A 21,623-nucleotide genomic window follows, 5' to 3' on the forward strand; every position below is an offset into this window, starting at 1 on the left:
TGGAGAGGAAGGAGGAAAATTTAAACAAATATCATTGTGGTTTGTATTTTTAAAAGAATAAAAGAGATTTTATTTTTTTCCCCTTAGACACAGAGCTTGGGAATGTAACAAAAGAAATCAGAAAGTATTATACTTTACTGGCTGTTTATTATTATTTAATAAGATGATTATCTTTTTCATAGAAAAAATCTTTTCATTTTTATAGATAAGAAACTGTGGTGGGCAGACCAAAACTTAGCTCAGCTGGGAACCTGCAGCAAAAGGGATGGAAGAAACCCCACAGTCCTACGAAATAAGACTTCTGGGGTTGTTCATATGAAAGTGTACGATAAAGAAGCACAGCAAGGCAAGTCACACTGTAATGAATTTGTGCCACCTTTTGAATATATAATGTTCTCTCTTTTCATATTATTTTCTCAATTCAACAATTGAAAGGTTTGTATTTTTGCTTCTGGTAAAAAAAAAAAAAGCGGGGGTGGGTGGGTGGGAGGCAAATGCTGCTTAATACTACACAAGAAATTCTTTTGACATCAGGTATATAATGAGCTTTCAAAACATTAGCAGAGCCACCCAAGGAATCTTAATTCGTCAGGTCTTCAAAGAAGTCTTATCACGTTCTTGATTTCAAAATATAAGAATAAGAAAAAATCCCAGCAAAATATATGCAGTATATAATTAAGCCCAGAACCTGAATGAACCAGGGGACTTCAAATGGACTATGTCAACGTAAGAATTTCACATCCAAAAAGCACTGCATTGTTTGGCTCTAAGCATTTTACTTTTTTGTTTTTGCTTGTCCAAATGGTGTGCAGTGAAATGGAGTGAGAGAACTAACAGATGGTTTACATAGGTGGACTTGTCACATTGCCCGAATGGCAATTAGATTAGAGATGCCAGCCAGGACAGCCCCACACCTGCTAGTCCTTTCTTAGTTTTTGTTTCATGACCCATGACATTTAGCAGCACTTGTTTTCTAGAAAAAACCTTTCTCTGTATTATACTTCCTTACCTCAGTCTCTGCCATGAGACCCTTAGCTTCATATACTTTTCTTCTTAGTAAAAACATTTCAAGAAAATGTAAAGGGATTTTCATCTAAAGGAGTTGGACATATAGACCAAAACAGAGAATAGTATAGGTAGAAATAGTGAACCAAGGGGATCGCTGATTCTGAAGACCGGTAACAACCATCATTCAGGCAGAATTTATTGGTGATACCAATTGGGAGCCATACCTGCATATCCCAGAGACAAAATGAAGACCAGATTTATGGTTGCCTTCCCTGTACAAAAGCATGGGCAAATTTTAGTCTGAAATCCTTCCTGAAATTTCCTGGAAAAAATTTAAAAGAATTGATTTAGAATAAAAAATAACGATGAAGTGATTACTGGGCTCCTTTCATGGTTCAGAAGATACCAATACCCAAACCCTTATGCATAAAACTGTATTTCCTCTCTGATATATTTTTAAATCACTGTCTATAATAATTAACAGGAGTGTTTTCACCAGTAATTTTGTAATGGAATATTTCTGTATCAAAATAAATAATTTTACTGGCATACAAGTCATGGGGAATATATCATATAATTGAGAATAAAATGCTGGTACTCAGTAAATAAAATATTGTGACATTTTTGTGGATTTCAATGTGATATATTTGCAAAGAATAAAAACTTAAAATACTATGATAAATGTTAGTTCATAGTCTATACTTAATGAGATTATACCCAAAAACACATTAGAAAATACAACAGAGGGACAGATACATTATTTCTAAAAAGGACATTTTAAAAAATATATATTCATTTTTTTAATCAAAATGTGAACAAACACATTGTTTGAAATTGTATATTAGTTTAATATATAGACTATTCCTAGATACAGTCCCAATAAAGTTTATTGGAGGAAAAATTTATTATGTTTCCTCACTTTTTTGCTCATGTACATAAATTGTTGTCTCATAAGAGTTTAATCCTACAAAAGTAGAGTTGGCATTTTATGCATCATGAAAGTAATACTAAATTGATAAGGACCTGCAGTACTTAGAAATTAATGGTGTAATATGACTAAGCTTAAAATTCAGTGAGAATACTATTTTTACTGAAAAAATATGCTGATAAAAGCATCTGTATTAAAGAGAATCCCATTAACAGAATCACGGCAGGTGCCTTAAAAGCTTCATTACTATGAAATATGAGCAATTTAGGATTATTTAAGGTTAACATTACTACTTCTTTGGATTTCAAAGTACAATTAGCTACTTCATTTATCATTTTTGACACAGATCACTGGAGAGCCGGGACTTCTCGTTAGTCAAGTGGACTTTCTGACTCCACTAGGGAATTGGGGCATGAAGTTTGAACATCAGTATCATTGCAAAATATTAAGCCAAGCTAATATTTCTAATTTGCCAGATAATCACTACCAAAATTACTGTCTTTTAAAATCTAATACTTTTCCCACATCAATTCTTTATTTAATAGGCAAAGATAAATACTGTAAATAATGATTCATTTCAATTATTTTTTTCCTTTCTGTCTCCCTATTAGAGACCAAAACGATACATGAAATGCATGTTGTTGTACAACATAATTGTTAACATAGGCTAATTTTATTATTTGTCAAAAAATAAGTATGATACAATATGTATTGCTATTATTACAATTAGATTTAAAAATGCACAGTCCCAGAAGTTCCTTTTCCGTTATTTTTTCACATATTTTTATATCATCAAGGTTATAGAACTCTATATTTTTTGAAATTTTAATTATCTTCCTGAATCTATTTTTTTAACTTCATTTCCTTGTTTCTCCTTCTCTCCACTTGGTGTTTCTTCAAACTTTATAGTTAAAACATTTCTTGTCAATCTTTTCTCAGTTTTTCAGCCTTTTGTAATAGTTGAAATAAATCTATAACAAAATGCAGAAGTCCATAGATTGGCGTTGCATTAATATATGTTTATGTGCTTCCTATAAAATAAAATATATTTAAGTTCAGTATAGATTACTGTAAGTCTATATAACTACAGATCAAGGTTAGTATACATTGCTGTAAACTATGTACCTATGTGCTATATAACAGTAAATGTAACTGTCTCTTAAAGTAATCAGAGATCTGAGGTTTTATCTTCATATATAAGTATATAAAAAGTCAGCTTGAGGAAAGGGGAAATAAGTCAACTAATCTTCATTAGTTTATATAAGAGATAAAGGTAATCATTTCAAAAGTTCAAGGCAACTCAAATCCTAGTATGTGGTCCTATATAGGATGGAGTTCGTCATTGACTGAACTGGCAGCTATTGGAAGTTAGGAGAGAATGTGGTAGATCTCCTGATGAGAAATCTCCCATGTTGAGGGTATTTCACACTTCAAAAATGACAGAGCTCATGACAGCTTCTATTGAACAATTAAATCCCATCAGACTGTCTTGAATTCAGGAGATGAGAAATAATGAGCTGCATTGGTATTTTGAATTTTCCATAGAGCACTATTGATATATAGCTTTCATCATGCTTTGTAATTCTCACTGGATTTACTGCACTTCGCATTAGAGCTTGAACATCCAGTAAATGGCATTGCATGTCCTAGAATAATAAAAATGTTGTAAAAATTGGATATTTAATGAACTTGCTGGGTAAGATTGTAAATTACTTAATGTCATGCTACCAGGTTTAATTAGCACATTGGGCCTAGTAAATTCAGTGGAACATCTTTCTAGAATGCCTACCTGTGATTACCTGACTAATATTTGTCATTGCTACTACACAGGAATAAGGAGAATTAATATGCCAATTAATTAGATGACTCTTGCGGGTATGTTTTAAATATATTTGGGGAGAATTATGTTCCTAGGAATAGCAAAATTTATTTCCTTTTTAAAAATTATATATATATATATATATATATATATAATATACACACACATATTTACATATATATATATATACACATACATATATGTGTATATGTATATGTACTTCCTTTCTTTTAGCAGCATAGTCTTCAAATTGAGTTAGTAATATAATTTAACAGTGATTTATTTTACATATTTGGATAAAGTATTCCTGAAAATAAAGTAACTATAGAGTTGAAGTGAAATATAGTAGTCAAAAAAGAAAGATTTCCTAGTTCCTGTGATCTTAAAATATTGTAAAGGTCTATAACAGTATTCATGACAAACCAATTTCACTTGTTCTTCTGTAGCTGTGAATCTTCTCATGAATCATCATTTGCTTTGAAATAATAGTTTTTAATTATTTATTTTTAAATTTATGTTTTAAGACATAATTGACATAAAGCATTGTACAAGTTTAAGGTATATGAGGTGTTGATTTGATACATTTATATGTTGCAATATAATTACCACCTTAGTATTAGTTCCTAAGTCTACCATATCACATAATTATCATTTCTTCTTCGTGATGGGAACAATTAAGATCTGGTCTCTCAGCAACTGTGAATTGTAATTAAAGTTTAATTGATACTATAAATTAATTATAGTATTGCTGTCTATAATCACTATGCCATGCATGAGATCTCCATTCACTTTTTTGGGAGGGCAGACTTCAACTATAACATGCCACTTCGAATTATTCAAGACACTCAAACATAATACTAACCAATATAAAACAGCTACATTTATAAATCAACAAAAGCATAAATATTTGTTCCTACTATTGGTATTGAATGATACTCCAATTTTATTAAATTTTATATTTTATTTTTCTTGAATTTTATATTTATTTTCCTTGTTTTCCTTCTATTCAGGCAGCAATTCTTGCCAACTAAATAATGGTGGATGTTCTCAGCTTTGTTTACCAACATCTGAAACTACAAGGACTTGCATGTGTACAGTGGGATATTATCTCCAAAAGAACCGGATGTCTTGTCAAGGTATAAGGTCTTGAAAAATTTAATTCTGATGAATTTACTTTATCCATGCAGATTTGAGGCAACATGATGTAGTTAAAAAATAGAAAAAAAATATTAGCTTCTTTTTGGATTCTGGTTCACTGCTCAGTCTCATATATGAAGGATTTTTAATGTACCTAAAATATTTTAAGTATTACTGTTCTTTAAAGCTTCATATCTTTTTTTTAGTTATTTCCAAGAAATACAGTTTATTGTCAAACTTTTAGCCAAACCCAATAGAAGCTACCTTTAACTTGAATAGGCAAAGGTTGAAGTAAAAAGCGGTAATTGACCAGTTACAATTACCATCCAATCTGAATCCAGTTATGTTTACTTTCTTTTAACTATTTAAGAGAAAGTACATAAAGGCTGTGAGGTCTCTGAATTTCTTAGCTGAGAGGGAAGAGCTCTGCCAAAGAACTGGCACCCAACAGACCCATCTTCCTATTTCTTGTTTCATGGATTCTGGCTCTAAGACTCAAAGAAATTTGGTTCTAGAATGATCTTTTTAACCAATGATCATAGCTTAATTTCATTTTTAAAAAGTTTCAGTCTTATATGAGGAATGTTTGTTAATGTTATCACATGCTTTCTTTTAAATAAAATATTTATATGGCACTTATGTACTAGGCACTGTTCTAAATACTTTAAACATATTAATTCACTTAATCCTTATACTAACCCTTGAGGTAGGTCTCTTATTATTGCCATTTTAGAGATGTGAAAACTGAGGCATAGTGAGATTAACTAGCTTGCCTGAGTCACACAGTTAGTAAGTAGTAAAGACCCATGTAAACCCAGGCATTCTAATTTTAATAAGAAAATATGTGTCAAAAACATGTTCTAGCATATTAGAAAAAGTCATAAACAGCATGCAGACTTCTGGTAGTCAGCTTTTATGTATGTTTATTTTAGGACATAATTTTGATGCTAGAATGTCAAGGTGTTAGTAAAAGTGAAGTACTTTTATATTTTTAGTGTTCAAAACGATTTAAAACTAACTTTATTAGAAAAGTAACAGTGATATAGTTACCTAAAATTATATATAAAATCAAAGTTTATTATCATATATAAACAACAAGGTAACTGGGCATTAGAAAAGAAGGGATGAATTTTGGTTGTGAGGTCAGGTATGTTTTCAAGAATTACCTGCCTCTGTTTTTGTGAAAGTCTAGTTCCAGATCAGTAGTGTTGTCACTATCTAGGAACTTTTCAAAAATTTAAATGATTTCTCCTCTTGGATGGGGGCCTGGTAATCTGTGTTTTAACAAGTCCTCTAGGAGATTCTGATGCATACCCAAGTTTGAGAACCACTAATCTATCTATCTACCTTTCAACTAGTCAGAAGTGTAGTGTGCAATTAAAAAAAAAAGTTAAAAATAATGCTAGTAGAATAATTTTAATTTTAAATATTCATTTGGAGCTTTTTTTTTTCTTTTTCCAATTTAGGTATAGAGTCATTTCTTATGTACTCTGTTCATGAAGGAATCAGGGGAATACCTCTGGAACCAAGTGACAAAATGGATGCATTGATGCCTATATCAGGAACTTCATTTGCTGTTGGAATAGATTTTCATGCAGGTAAATAGCTTTTTATTCATAATTTATATATGATGTTTTTACTTGATTTATTAAACATGATGCAAATATAACCTTTCCCTCTGTACTCTGAGAGTCAAGATGAGGAACAAGAAAGTAAATTGGTAATGAATTTTTAAGCCAAATACAAATTGCTCTAAATATGTTTTCCTGAAAAAAAAATCAAGTAAAAATTTCCTAAAATACAGCATTTGAGTTGCAAATACATGAAAATGCCATGATTGACAATCGGTTGCTTCATTTTTATTTCTCTCCTTTCAAAATGACACCTTTACTTTTATTCCATTATAGATACGAATATATATATAATATTTTGTTTGAGAATATACATAAACCATAATCTTATTTAAAATATTTCCAGAATGATTATCTATTCTAACATTGGTAGTAGAATATTAGATCCAAATAACAAGAAAACAATTATAAATTCTGTGACATTTAAATTACTTTTAAAGACGGTATGTATAATTTTGGAGTCAGATTTTATCCTTACCTTCTTGTTTTAGCAAACAGTGAAAAAAAAGCATATTGGACACTAACATTTTCTGTGGCTTACATAAATGTGTGACTGGAAATTGATAGTCGACACTGTCCAATTTATTGAAGTAAACGTGTGTGTGTGTGTGTGTGTGTGTGTGTGTGTGTGCGCTAATTGCTAAATTCAGAGATAGTATAAGCATTAGATATGCTTTGGCATTTATACTCAGATTTTTTTTTCTACACTTGTGGGTCTAACTTTATAAGAGCAAATTTTTCTACCGCTCATCCAACTAAATCTTATGTTTCCCATATTAATGTTTTAGTGCTGAAGATATACATGCATGTTGACAGTGTTTTTTTTTTTTTGTAATTGTAAAGACAATTTTATCTAATTCTAAAAAACAAGTAGTTCTTAGATTTATAATCTTAAAATCCTTAAGCATCAGCATGTGGGATTCTGGCTGTAAGCTTATTTTGTTTCCCTCAGCTCTAACACTTTGTTTAATCATGTGTTAATGAAATTCCTGGCTACCATTTAATGAGTTACTGAGGATCTTTACTTTCCTTAAGTAAATTATTTTGTACCCAATGTTTGGAATCATATAGAGGCACACTTTCTACATTTTTAAAAGGATGTTTCCTAAAAGGAAATTCAGACAAATATAGTATATTTTATTGAGCATTATGTAAATTTTGCTAAGATGACAATGTGATTTTTGATCAAACCTTCATTATACTTGGAAGGTTCACTAAAACCATGCATAATCTAGCCAGTCTCTTAATTATAGGCATCTTATTCTTTAGAATTTTATCATATAGGATTTAGTAAATGCAAAAGTGCAAAATGAAGAAAACGTGAACTTCTTGAAAAGATGTTATGTATATGCATAATTTTTAGTAAGTACACATAATCCCTTGTTTTAACTGTTATCCTATATTTGATTCTTTTAAAGACTTCATAATGATTTTTGAAAGTATTTAAAAAATTTCTATAAGGTAAAATATTGAAACATTTGGTGTAAATGTTCTGATTAGATCACTAGTAATTTTCTTTTTTCTTAAGGGTAGACTGATTATTTGTATAAGTTCGCTCTGAGGCTTTATATTGGCCCTGAAATGGTTAAGTTTCATATAATGTGCCACAACACAGCCAAACAAATGTTTTTGTTTGCAGAGAATAGTACTCTCCCTGTTTCTAGAATTCCAATAATTTTTAATGTCATAATAAACTTATTTTGCATCAGAGTAGTTTTTCATCAGTGTTCTTCATATCATACCTGCCATATTTTTAAATTAAATTTCTAGAAAGAAATCATTTTTAGAAAATCTGTTTCTTCTAAATGTAAAAGGATATAGGCATATGGAATAGTCATATAAAATTAAAGTGTTCAAGAATGTATTAAAATCCCTATTGTTAATCAGAAAGTAGCAGCACAAAACTTGCTTTGAAATCTGAGCATTAGACAGACACTCGGGGCAGCAAAACATAGAGTTGGAAGAGGCGAGACTTTTGCAACAGGCAACTAGAATTCTAATTCCAGTTCACCCTCTTACTACTCTGTGAGGTTTGTAAATTAGTTAATATATCTGAGGCTCAGTTTCTTCAGTTTATGGAGTGTGGGAATATTCAGATTAATGTATACAAATGTTTGACACAGTGCCTGACATATAAGGGAGCTAAGAAGATAGTAGTGATATCTAATAATAGAAAGTAATCAATTGTAGAAGTAAGCATATGTGGTTTATGTGTGTGTAATATATATATTTACAAACATGCCCTGGAAGCCATATTTAAACTTCTAATTAGCAATGTTTTTCTTTTTTTTCTGTTCTCTTGACTGATACTGTACTTTCTGTCCAGTTATCTGCATAGAATAGTTGTTTCTTAACTTCTAGGGGAAAGAGTATATTAGTAAAATTCCTTAGTAAAGATGAACTCAATAATGATGATAATGAACATTATATAAAGTAGATAAATAAAGCTCAAAAAGTAATAGCACCTCTTTGAAGTCATTCAGTATAAACCTAGGAGGCCAGCAGACAGTGCTTAGATAAGGAACCAAGTAAAGCACTAATATTGATGATGGTAGTGGTGGTATTAAGAGCTTCCAACCACTTCTGCACATACCTTTTATGTTTCCATCTATTTCACAGTCTGATCCTTCACTAAGTGTGTTTTATGAAAATATATTAGGATCAGAGTAAGTGTCAGCAGCTTGATTTACAGTATCATTATAGACAATATGTAAGCTCTGTGGCTTTGTTGTAGAGTGAAGTTACTCCAGGGAGGAAGGAAGCAAAATGACGAATCACTCCTGAGCAAAGTAGAGAAACCAGTTTTTGGTGCATCAACTTTTTTTCCCCCCACCAACGCCGTTACGTTTTACCTGATCATAAGTTCTTCCACTATTAGTTCTCTTTGCAGATATTCCATATTTTCTTCTTTCATTCATGGCACTCACATCTGTGACATAATCCCTACTTTAGGATCAATCAAAGATAAAGATGACAGAATGGAAGGGCATAGTTGCTCCTTATTCTAAACAACAAAAACAACAAAACAAACAAAAACCTCCTATCATAATAAGTAGGTGGTGTGAAGGAGAATCATTTCTTGAGTATAACCATCATAATTTATGTCATATTATTTTAGTGCCACAGTTTTACAGAGATAAATCCATTGTTCAAACCTGTACATTTTGTGAGGATTAACAGATCTGAATCCTGCTGGCTTTGAGTCCTAATGAATTACAGTTTTCTGCAGTGAAAGGGTTTCTTTCACCAGAGGAAGCAATTCTGGTTACTATCCACAGAAGAAAGAACACCCTGTGGCTAGATTTAAAATGTTCAAAGCATTTTTTATCACTTCACTGGAAAAGTCCCATTCCACTGGAAAAAAAAAAAATAAGCTTTGAAAATCCTTGCCTACTGAGTGATATTCCTCCTGATGAATGAATATTGGATTTGATGCTTTAAAAGATATATTTTAGGGTCTCCTGGGTGGCTTCATTTGGTTGAGTGTCCAACTCTTGATTTCTGCTCAGGTCATGATCCCACAGTTCATGAGATCCAGCCCCGTATCAGTCTGTGTGCTGACAGTGCAGAGCCTGCTTGGGATTCTCTCCCTCCCTCTCTCTCTGCCCCTCCCCCACTCATGCTCGCTCACTCTGTCTCTCTGTCTCTCTCTCTCTCTCTCTCTCTCTCTCTCTCTTTCTCTCTCTCGTTCTTTGACCTCTCTTTCTCTCTTTCAAAATAAATGGAGATACTTTAAAAAAAAAATTAAGATATATTTTAGTTAGGAGAAAAACCTTCAAAACAAAGTCCATTGTTCCAGTCAGTAGTGTGGTGTTGAGTATGTAATGCTCTATTCAGCCTGCCCCTCTCCTGCTTTGAGAGTATTTATCCTTTTTTATAATGAACCCATACTAGGATATTACTTGAAGATAAAGATTATTTATCTGAAAATTTCAATCTTCTATTTTTTCATCTTTTATATCTGTTCAAATTTTTGTCATCCAACTCAATATTAACACATGTTGCTTATGATCTAGTAGGTGTGAAACATCACAGCTAAGTTGCTGTGGAGGATAAAGATAAACAAGGAATAGCTTCTGAGGTAATACACATATGGATGATCTGTAGGGTTTTTTGTTTGTTTATTTTGTCTTTCAAGAGAGCATCAAAAGACTATTATTTGGATGTCATTGCTTGGCACTCCCTATGGAGAATATTTTAATGTTTTTTTTACACCATGACATAGTGATGTAGCTATTAAGACAAAAGACACTGAAGGGACATGTCCTTATAACTTAAAACCCTTAAACCTTAAAACCCATGGAATGTATAACATGAAGAATAATCCCTGATCAGAACTGTAGATCCTAATATAAACTATGGATATTCCAATTTAGGTTTATCAGCTGTTGCAAATGTACCACTCCAAATGAGATGCTGACAGTTGGGGAGGCTGTGTATGTATTAAAGGAGAAAGCACGTGGGAGCTCTCCACTCAATTTGTCTGTGAACCTAAAACTGTTCTAACAAAGTCTATTTGAAAATTTAAGTGAAGGAAACTATATGACAAAATACCATTGCCACATTTACACATTTGAGTGTCAACTACTTACATGAAATAAACTCTCTGTAATAGTTCCACAACATTTGGATATATCTTTGACTGTTAGAACGAGAAGGAACATTTGCTACCATGTTGTAGCATTCCCTCAAGTTACAGATAAGGAAACTGGAACCCAGAGAGATCAAGAGGTTGTATGGTATGGAGGATCCTATTTCCAGTTCTTTACACTATGCCAGCCTGCACTTGTAACCACTGAAACAAAATTTTGTTTAGACATTGTTGGCATTACTTGATACACTTCATTGCACTTCTGCAAATTTGCGCCTGTAGAAGATTATATTTTATTTTGGTCATATGCTGAATCATTGAATCATGTGACCTTAAACCCATTTAATAATTGAAGCAGGTGACACTCAAGTGAGAGTCTCTTTTTCTTTCCCTGGAAGCTTAGAAAATAACTATTTACAAATTTTTTTTTTAGTAACCATTTTGTCACCCACCAAGCCACAGAAGAATTTATAGAAAGAATTCTTTTTATGTCACTAACAGCAATAGCTTAAGAAATATAATACTGTTGCTTTGGGACATTTTTTCAATTTTATGAAAACCATTTCTGTGGCTACAAAGTGAATTTTTAGGACTGGTTCATTTCTTCTTGTTCTTGTGACAGTGAACCAATACTACTTTGTGTTGTCATTTCGAACTTGCTTCAAGACTGTATTTTCAAATCATGTGAACGGTTTGTATGTATTTGTAGATGTTAAAGTCTGGTATATCTTTCAAGAGGCAAAGGAGTAACTACCACAAGAAAGCAAAAACTTTTCAACACTGCCTGGGAGACGAATAACATAAACATACATAGAATAAGGAACTATAGGTTAAACAAATTATTGTGTATATCTCACAAATCATTTTTGGATAATTTCTAAACTCAAAATGTAAACAAACAAACAGCTTTCTTAGGCATCTGAATTATTCAATAGGTTACTGAAAACCAAAAGCCCAGAAGATGTACAATGATTGCTTGCTAAGATTAAGGCTTTCATCAACTTTCGTCTTACTGAGAGAATGTCTCAGGCAGTTAGCACTCTTCATGAAAGTAAAACCTGTCAACACCAGCTTCAGACTAATTCATGCAAAGCACATCCATTCTGTATTTTGATACCTCTCTTTTTCCCTCTCCTGAGTTAGTATATGCTGCTATATTTCTTTTTAGTGGCTAAGGATTCTTTTCAGCAAAGCTACACTCATATTTGATAGTCTAATATATTTCTGTACTCTTTTCCTTATCAACACTGAGTTAGCATGAAACCTATCCTCAAAAGGCCCTACTACACTAATTCACAGTAAATTATTAATAGCTGCTAAGAGATTTACAAGTGTGTTTGAGCAAAGCACAGTATCTTAACCCATACTATAAATACAACTAAAGCACCACTAAAAAATTGTGAAGAAAGTATTTTTATAGATAGGTCAGTCTTCTGGAGGTTTTCCAAATTACCCTGTCCTCTGACTTGTAGACAATAGATTGCCACCTGTTTATTCCCAGAAGCTCAGTCCTGGTAACAGGTCAGATGATAATGTAGAGGTCTCCTTTAGCTTAGGTACACTGATACCATTAGTGCTGTTAATTAATTGTGACTTTAAAAAAGTGTTTTAACCTTGAAAAAGTGTTTTCCCCCATTTTAAGAAAACCAATAATATATTAGTCTATTTTTCTTTTTGACACCCTTTCTTTTAAAAAAAATAAAAGAGGTATGCTTCAGCTTCTAAGATTATTGATCATTAGTTTTTAATCAAGTAGACAATTTTCTAGTTAATAGAGAAAAATGGAAGTTATTTAATTGATTCTGGACTGGTCATAAACAGTGGATCTTTAATTCCTTTTTATCATTTTGCTTTTTTCTTCTCCAGGGACAATAAGTAACAAGTGTAATAAGTGGATTCTTTGGGGACTTTAGAAGAATAAAGAACTAATTATTTCCATGAATTCCTTACTAATTTTAGAAGAAGGACTTGGCTGAAGTAGAAAGGCTAGAAATAGGGTTCCTGGGTGGCTCAGTTGGTTGAGAGTTGACTTTGGCTCAGGTCATGATGTCACAGCTCAGCTCATGAGTTCCAGCCCTACATTGGTCTCTGTGCTGACAACTCAGAGCCTGGAGCCTGCTTTGGATTCTGTGTCTCCCTTTCCTCTGCCCCTTCTCTGCTTGTTCTCTCTCTCTCTCTCTCTCTCTCTCTCTCTCTCTCTCTCAAAAATAAAGAAACATTAAAAAGAAAATTTTAAGAAGAAAGGCTAGAAATAGAATTAATCACCCAAACAGAGTTAGAAGTAGGAAGTTTGGAAGAGAAAAAAGATGAAAATAACATCAAAGAACCTCAATACTTATTGAACACTTACTATATTATAGGAATGTTGTTGGGAAACTTTTTGTATTTATGCCATTTAATTAATCAGAATAATCTGTTGAGGCAGGTGGAATGTTCATTTTAACAGTGAAGAAAGTGGGTTTGGGAATAAAATATGGATGCAGAAGAAAGTTGGTTACTTTGAGATGCTCAAATGAAATTCTGCAATCAGGATTTGCATTTGAGTTTTTGCCCTTAGTTTGACATAAATAATGAATCAAATAACCAGTAGTTAAGTAACCAACATTGGATCCCTAATAATTTCATAATGAGAATTTTAGTCCTATTGCAGTGATGATTGGTAAAGATATTTCACAGTATCAGGGCTTGGTATTTGGGGGGAATGATGATAATATGGTCTCCAAGTATAGGATAGCCCCTGCTAAACTTAGGGACAGAAGACGAATAGTACAGCCTCATCTGAGAGGTCAGTAAGGGAAATGATGATGATCATGATTTAAAGGGGAAGGGGAAGAAAAAAGAATGTCCCCTATATTTGTATTATTTATTGCTACATAGCAAGCTACCAAAATTTAGCAACTTGAGGCAATAAACTTTTATTATCTTATAGCTTCTATAGGTCAGCTTATAAGGTTGCAATCAAGATGTTGGCCAGAGACATGCTCTCATCAGGAGGCTCAACCAGGGAGAATTTGCTTCCAAGTTCATGTGGGTGTTGGCAGGGTTCAGTTCCTTGTGAGCTGTTTGACAGAGGTCACAGTTCCTCACTGAATACTGACCTCAGTTTCTTGTTACGTGGGCCTAGGATAGGAAACTTCACAACGTGATTGCCAGCTTCCCTTTGGGCTAGTGAACAATACAGTGAGAAATGGCACACACGAGGTGAAAGCTAAACCTTTTGTAACCTAATGGCAGAAGTGTTATCTCATCATGTTTGGTACATTCTATTTATTAGGACCTAGCATCTAGGTACATCCCACACTCAAAGGGAAAGCATGAAAGAAGAGACTCAATTCCAGGTGTTGGGAATCACTGGTTTCTTCATTAGTATTACTGATGTTTTATCCCTACTATCACCACACATTATTGTCTAAGAGACAAATTTTGACGGTTGGTTCAGGCTATCAATGATGTCACTGTTTAGGTAGCATCTGTGTTATGACTTAAATCCTTTAACAAAAGCCAACAACTTCCTCCACCACCCCCCCTCCTTTTACACTTTTGTTTTGACCAGTGTCCAGAAAAGTCTTCATGTAATAGTAACTTACACTAAATCTTCTCCTGACAACTCTCTGGCACAAAAGCTCTTTAAGAAAAGCTCTTTCAAGAAAATTTTTATAGCTATCTAGGATTGCCTGGGGGATATAAAGGTGTGTAACATGAACAGAATTGTTAGTGTAGTTACTTTCTTTTTTGTCACCAATACAGACTGAGTGTTGACTGATGTTAACTACACTTAGAATGGGTTCTAGCATTGCATCAAGTGTCCCTTTCCAGAGATTTGTGGCCAGAAAGGGAACTCTGAAGTAGTTAGTTGGCACAATCACCAGTTCTTTATGCCTACCATGGTGCACAAGAGGAATTATGCAAATCTAAGGATGGCATGTTATCTTCCATCATTTGCTATGAGTAAAACATTCTGTCAGTGAATTCATCTGGGACTACATTGAAAAACAAAATAAAGTTGATTGCTTTATCCTAGAAGTTTATTTATTTATTTATTTATTTATTTATTTATTTATTTATTTATTTATTTTTACTAGGGACTGAATGAGAGGAGCTAGATGTAAATTAAGTAGGAAAAAATCCGGATGGAACCACAAATGGAAGTTGGTTGTAAGTGTATTGAGCACTAGAATAGATTATTTAAGTGTTATGAATCTCTGGCTCTAGAGCATTGTAGAGTTAAGACAAACAACTTCTTCTGAATAATGATTTCTCTTGGTTTCTTTCAGCTTTTTCACTATTCAACTTCCAATATTAACAACTTCAACAGTAATAACCTATAGGCTGGTTTAAAAAAAAATACATCTATTTTCTTAGTCAACAGTCACTAAAACCTATGTGAACAAAATCAGAGTTAGGCTTGCATAGTGTAAGCATAGAAAGTAGCCTGTACTATAGAATCTGTTCTTTTCTTCAAGAGAAAACCAAATGTTGACAGGGAGATTCCATTTTTGTTGCTGCTTTCTTCACAATTAATATACTAAAAAGAATTGATGATTTCATAGTAATTCAAGGTTCTAACTATATAAGAAAAGTTTTTTTGAAAATTCTGAATAAAAGGATTCAAAAATTTTATTTTGTCACCTATAATATATTACTCTGATTAGTAGGGATAAGAGCTAAGTTCTAATGGTCATTCTTATTTGCAACCGTATTTAAATTGTGATGATAGATTTGTGGGGTTTTTTCCATTCATTGTTCTCCCTTAATACTATTTTAGTGGCAAAATAACTGATATTTTGATCTCACTTAGCTCAGATTGAAATTTATAGTTATAATACAGGACACCAGTGACTATAGTTGCATACTCAGTTATTTTCAGTGTTCATGTGAAATCCTGCTAACTCAAAATAGTGATGATTGAATGAAAAGTGGACATCTACCAGCTCAACCAATAAATGTTATTAAAATATGTTTGAGGAGCAATAGTCATTAGTTCAGGAAACACTCATGATGACAGATATCAATTTATAATTAAATAAGTACTTTCATTTATTTAAAAATTCTTTATTAAAATCATACATTATAGGAAATTTAGAAAATTAGGAAATATGAAATAAAATTGTAATAAAAATCGTACTACTACTATTAAACAGACAGCAAGTATTAATATCTTGGTGTGTTAATCTTTTTATCATTTTATTTTATTTTATTTTATTTTTTCATCATTATAGGTGTACTCTTTAATCTTCATCTGATGTTTCTCCCATTCCCCCATCCACCTCCTCTCTGGTAACCATCAATATGTTCTGTATAGTTAGGAGTCTGTTTCTTGGTTTCTCTCTCTCTCTTTTTCCTTTGCTCATTTGTTTTGTTTCTTAAATTCGATGTGTAAGTGAGATCATATTGTGACATATTGATATTTGTGCTGTTTTTTAAATACAAATCTTATCATTGATAAGATTTTGTTTTGCTCCTTTTATTTACCATTTTAACATGAACAGTTTGCTATGTTATGATTAACAATCTGTGAATACTGCTTTTAACAGGAGTACATTATTATATCATGTAGATTACATTCGTTTTGACTTTTCCAATAATTTTGGACATTTTGATTATTTTCAAGTTTGGACTGTAAATCTTTTTTCAACATTTGTGCTAATTCCTCAATCTCAAATTTCCTTTTTTTTTAACAAGTTTTTACAGACATAATTTACATACCATAGAATCCATGTGTTGAAAAAATAACAAGTCATTGATTTGATCACAGTGTTGTGCAACGATCACCAATATCTAATTTTAGAACTTCAACCAAGGGAAACTTCATAATCATTAGTAATTCTCATATCTCTTCCAACTCATAAATCTTAAGGGAAGAAGCACTAATCTACTTTCTGTCTCCCCATATTTGCCTATCCCAGGCATTTCATACAAATGGAATCACATGATATGTGGTCCTTTGTGATTGAATTCTTTCTCTTATCATAATGTTCATCCATATTGTAGCATATATCAGTACTTCATTACTCTTTTCTTTTGCCAAATTATATTTGATTATATGGATATATGAGCTTTTATTATCCATTCATCAGTTGATGAACATTTGAGTTGTTTCTACTTTTTTTAACTATTGCAAATAAAGCTGCCAGGAACATTCAAGTTCAAGTTTTGGTGTGGATATTTGTTTTCATTTTGCTTAGGTATATATATACCTACCAATGAACTTGATAGTTTGCCAGATGACTGTTCAAATGTCTGTATGCACTGGAAATCTGAAGCAGACGTTGTATTTCTTCTAGTAGGCTTGCATATGGACTAGCCTTTCTTACATCTTATAGAATGGTGATGATTGTACATAATGTTAATTTCTTTTTTTTTTATATATATGAAGTTTATTGACAAATTGGTTTCCATACAACACCCAGTGCTCATCCCAAAAGGTGCCCTCCTCAATACCCATCACCCACCCGCCCCTCCCTCCCACCCCCCATCAACCCTCAGTTTGTTCTCAGTTTTTAACAGTCTCTTATGCTTTGGCTCTCTCCCACTCTAACCTCTTTTTTTTTTTTTCCTTCCCCTCCCCCATGGGTTCCTGTTAAGTTTCTCAGGATCCACATAAGAGTGAAACCATATGGTATCTGTCTTTCTCTGTATGGCTTATTTCACTTAGCATCACACTCTCCAGTTCCATCCACGTTGCTACAAAAGGCCATATTTCATTTTTTCTCATTGCCACGTAGTATTCCATTGTGTATATAAACCACGATTTCTTTATCCATTCATCAGTTGATGGACATTTAGGCTCTTTCCATAATTTGGCTATTGTTGAGAGTGCTGCTATGAACATTGGGGTACAAGTGCCCCTATGCATCAGTACTCCTGTATCCCTTGGGTCAATTCCTAGCAGTGCTATTGCTGGGTCATAGGGTAGGTCTATTTTTAATTTTCTGAGGAACCTCCACACTGCTTTCCAGAGCGGCTGCACCAATTTGCATTCCCACCAACAGTGCAAGAGGGTTCCCGTTTCTCCACATCCTCGCCAGCATCTATAGTCTCCTGATTTGTTCATTTTGGCCACTCTGACTGGCGTGAGGTGATACCTGAGTGTGGTTTTGATTTGTATTTCCCAGATAAGGAGCGACGCTGAACATCTTTTCATGTGCCTGTTGGCCATCTGGATGTCTTCTTTAGAGAAGTGTCTATTCATGTTTTCTGCCCATTTCTTCACTGGGTTATTTGTTTTTTGGGTGTGGAGTTTGGTGAGCTCTTTATAGATTTTAGATACTAGCCCTTTGTCCGATATGTCATTTGCAAATATCTTTTCCCATTCCGTTGGTTGCCTTTTAGTTTTGTTGGTTGTTTCCTTGGCTGTGCAGAAGCTTTTTATCTTCATAAGGTCCCAGTAATTCACTTTTGCTTTTAATTCCCTTGCCTTTGGGGATGTGTCGAGTAAGAGATTGCTACGGCTGAGGTCAGAGAGGTCTTTTCCTGCTTTCTCCTCTAAGGTTTTGATGGTTTCCTGTCTCACATTTAGGTCCTTTATCCATTTTGAGTTTATTTTTGTAAATGGTGTGAGAAAGTGGTCTAGTTTCACCCTTCTGCATGTTGCTGTCCAGTTCTCCCAGCACCATTTGTTAAAGAGGCTGTCTTTTTTCCATTGGATGTTCTTTCCTGCTTTGTCAAAGATGAGTTGGCCATACGTTTGTGGGTCTAGTTCTGGGGTTTCTATTCTATTCCATTGGTCTGTGTGTCTGTTTTTGTGCCAATACCATGCTGTCTTGATGATGACAGCTTTGTAGTAGAGGCTAAAGTCTGGGATTGTGATGCCTCCTGCTTTGGTCTTCTTCTTCAAAATTCCTTTGGCTATTCGGGGCCTTTGTGGTTCCATATGAATTTTAGGATTGCTTGTTCTAGTTTTGAGAAGAATGCTGGTGCAATTTTGATTGGGATTGCATTGAATGTGTAGATAGCTTTGGGTAGTATTGACATTTTGACAATATTTATTTTTCCAATCCATGAGCAGGGAATGTCTTTCCATTTTTTTAAATCTTCTTCAATTACCTTCATAAGCTTTCTATAGTTTTCAGCATACAGATCCTTTACATCTTTGGTTAGATTTATTCCTAGGTATTTTATGCTTCTTGGTGCAATTGTGAATGGGATCAGTTTCTTTATTTGTCTTTCTGTGGCTTCATTGTTAGTGTATAAGAATGCAACTGATTTCTGTACATTGATTTTGTATCCTGCAACTTTGCTGAATTCATGTATCAGTTCTAGCAGACTTTTGGTGTATTTCGGATTTTCCATGTATAATATCATGTCATCTGCAAAAAGCGAAAGCTTGACTTCATCTTTGCCAATTTTGATGCCTTTGATTTCCTTTTGTTGTCTGATTGCTGATGCTAGAACTTCCAGCACTATGTTAAACAACAGCGGTGAGAGTGGGCATCCCTGTCGTGTTCCTGATCTCAGGGAGAAAGCTCTCAGTTTTTCCCCGTTGAGGATGATGTTAGCTGTGGGCTTTTCATAAATGGCTTTTATGATCTTTAAGTATGTTCCTTCTATCCCGACTTTCTCAAGGGTTTTTATTAAGAAAGGGTGCTGGATTTTGTCAAAGGCCTTTTCTGCATCGATTGACAGGATCATATGGTTCTTCTCTTTTTTTTTGTTAATGTGATGTATCACATTGATTGATTTGCGAATGTTGAACCAGCCCTGCATCCCAGGAATGAATCCCACTTGATCATGGTGAATCATTCTTTTTATATGTTGTTGAATTCGATTTGCTAGTATCTTATTGAGAATTTTTGCATCCATATTCATCAGGGATGTTGGCCTGTAGTTCTCTTTTTTTACTGGGTCTCTGTCTGGTTTAGGAATCAAAGTAATACTGGCTTCATAGAATGAGTCTGGAAGTTTTCCTTCCCTTTCTATTTCTTGGAATAGCTTGAGAAGGATAGGTATTATCTCTGCTTTAAACGTCTGGTAGAACTCCCCTGGGAAGCCATCTGGTCCTGGACTCTTATTTGTTGGGAGATTTTTGATAACTGATTCAATTTCTTCGCTGGTTATGGGTCTGTTCAAGCTTTCTATTTCCTCCTGATTGAGTTTTGGAAGAGTGTGGGTGTTCAGGAATTTGTCCATTTCTTCCAGGTTGTCCAATTTGTTGGCATATAATTTTTCATAGTATTCCCTGATAATTGTTTGTATCTCTGAGGGATTGGTTGTAATAATTCCATTTTCATTCATGATTTTATCTATTTGGGTCATCTCCCTTTTCTTTTTGAGAAGCCTGGCTAGAGGTTTGTCAATTTTGTTTATTTTTTCAAAAAACCAACTCTTGGTTTCGTTGATGTGCTCTACAGTTTTTTTAGATTCTATATTGTTTATTTCTGCTCTGATCTTTATTATTTCTCTTCTTCTGCTGGGTTTAGGCTGCCTTTGCTGTTCTGCTTCTAGTTCCTTTAGGTGTGCTGTTAGATTTTGTATTTGGGATTTTTCTTGTTTCTTGAGATAGGCCTGGATTGCAATGTATTTTCCTCTCAGGACTGCCTTCGCTGCGTCCCAAAGCGTTTGGATTGTTGTATTTTCATTTTCGTTTGTTTCCATATATTTTTTGATTTCTTCTCTAATTGCCTGGTTGACCCACTCATTCTTTAGTAGGGTGTTCTTTAACCTCCATGCTTTTGGAGGTTTTCCAGACTTTTTCCTGTGGTTGATTTCAAGCTTCATAGCATTGTGGTCTGAAAGTATGCATGGTATAATTTCAATTCTTGTAAACTTATGAAGGGCTGTTTTGTGACCCAGTATATGATCTATCTTGGAGAATGTTCCATGTGCACTCGAGAAGAAAGTATATTCTGTTGCTTTGGGATGCAGAGTTCTAAATATATCTGTCAAGTCCATCTGATCCAATGTCTCATTCAGGGCCCTTGTTTCTTTATTGACCATGTGTCTAGATGATCTATCCCTTTCTGTAAGTGGGGTGTTAAAGTCCCCAGCAATTACCACATTCTTATCAATAAGGTTGCTTCTGTTTATGAGTAATTGTTTTATATATTTGGGGGCTCCGGTATTCGGCGCATAGACATTTATAATTGTTAGCTCTTCCTGATGGATAGACCCTGTAACTATTATATAATGTCCTTCTTCATCTCTTGTTACAGCCTTTAATTTAAAGTCTAGTTTGTCTGATATAAGTATGGCTACTCCAGCTTTCTTTTGTCTTCCAGTAGCATGATAAATAGTTCTCCATCCCCTCACTCTGAATCTAAAGGTGTCCTCAGGTCTAAAATGAGTCTCTTGTAGACAGCAAATAGATGGGTCTTGTTTTGTTATCCACTCTGATACCCTATGTCTTTTGGTTGGCGCATTTAATCCATTTACATTCAGTGTTATTATAGAAAGATACGGGTTTAGAGTCATTGTGATGTCTGTCTGTTTTATGCTTGTAGTGATGTCTCTGGTACTTTGTCTCACAGGGTCCCCCTTAGGATCTCTTGTAGGGCTGGTTTAGTGGTGACA

General features: G+C 33.7%; 1 protein-coding gene across 1 annotated transcript in view; it reads left to right on the forward strand.

Moving 5' to 3' along the window:
- Nucleotides 1–21,623, forward strand: part of LRP1B (LDL receptor related protein 1B) — a 1,918,909-nt gene that overhangs the window by 1,375,777 nt on the left and 521,509 nt on the right. The window contains exons 33-35 of the mRNA XM_047084146.1: nucleotides 206–350; nucleotides 4,770–4,891; nucleotides 6,359–6,490. Coding sequence (XP_046940102.1) covers nucleotides 206–350; nucleotides 4,770–4,891; nucleotides 6,359–6,490 — 399 coding nt within the window. The remainder of the gene's footprint in view (nucleotides 1–205; nucleotides 351–4,769; nucleotides 4,892–6,358; nucleotides 6,491–21,623) is intronic.

This window comes from Lynx rufus, unplaced genomic scaffold (genome assembly GCF_022079265.1).
Source record: "Lynx rufus isolate CCGP_SWC_20201006 ecotype Redwood Valley unplaced genomic scaffold, mLynRuf1.p SCAF_2, whole genome shotgun sequence".
Classification (NCBI taxonomy): Eukaryota; Metazoa; Chordata; class Mammalia; order Carnivora; family Felidae; genus Lynx; species Lynx rufus.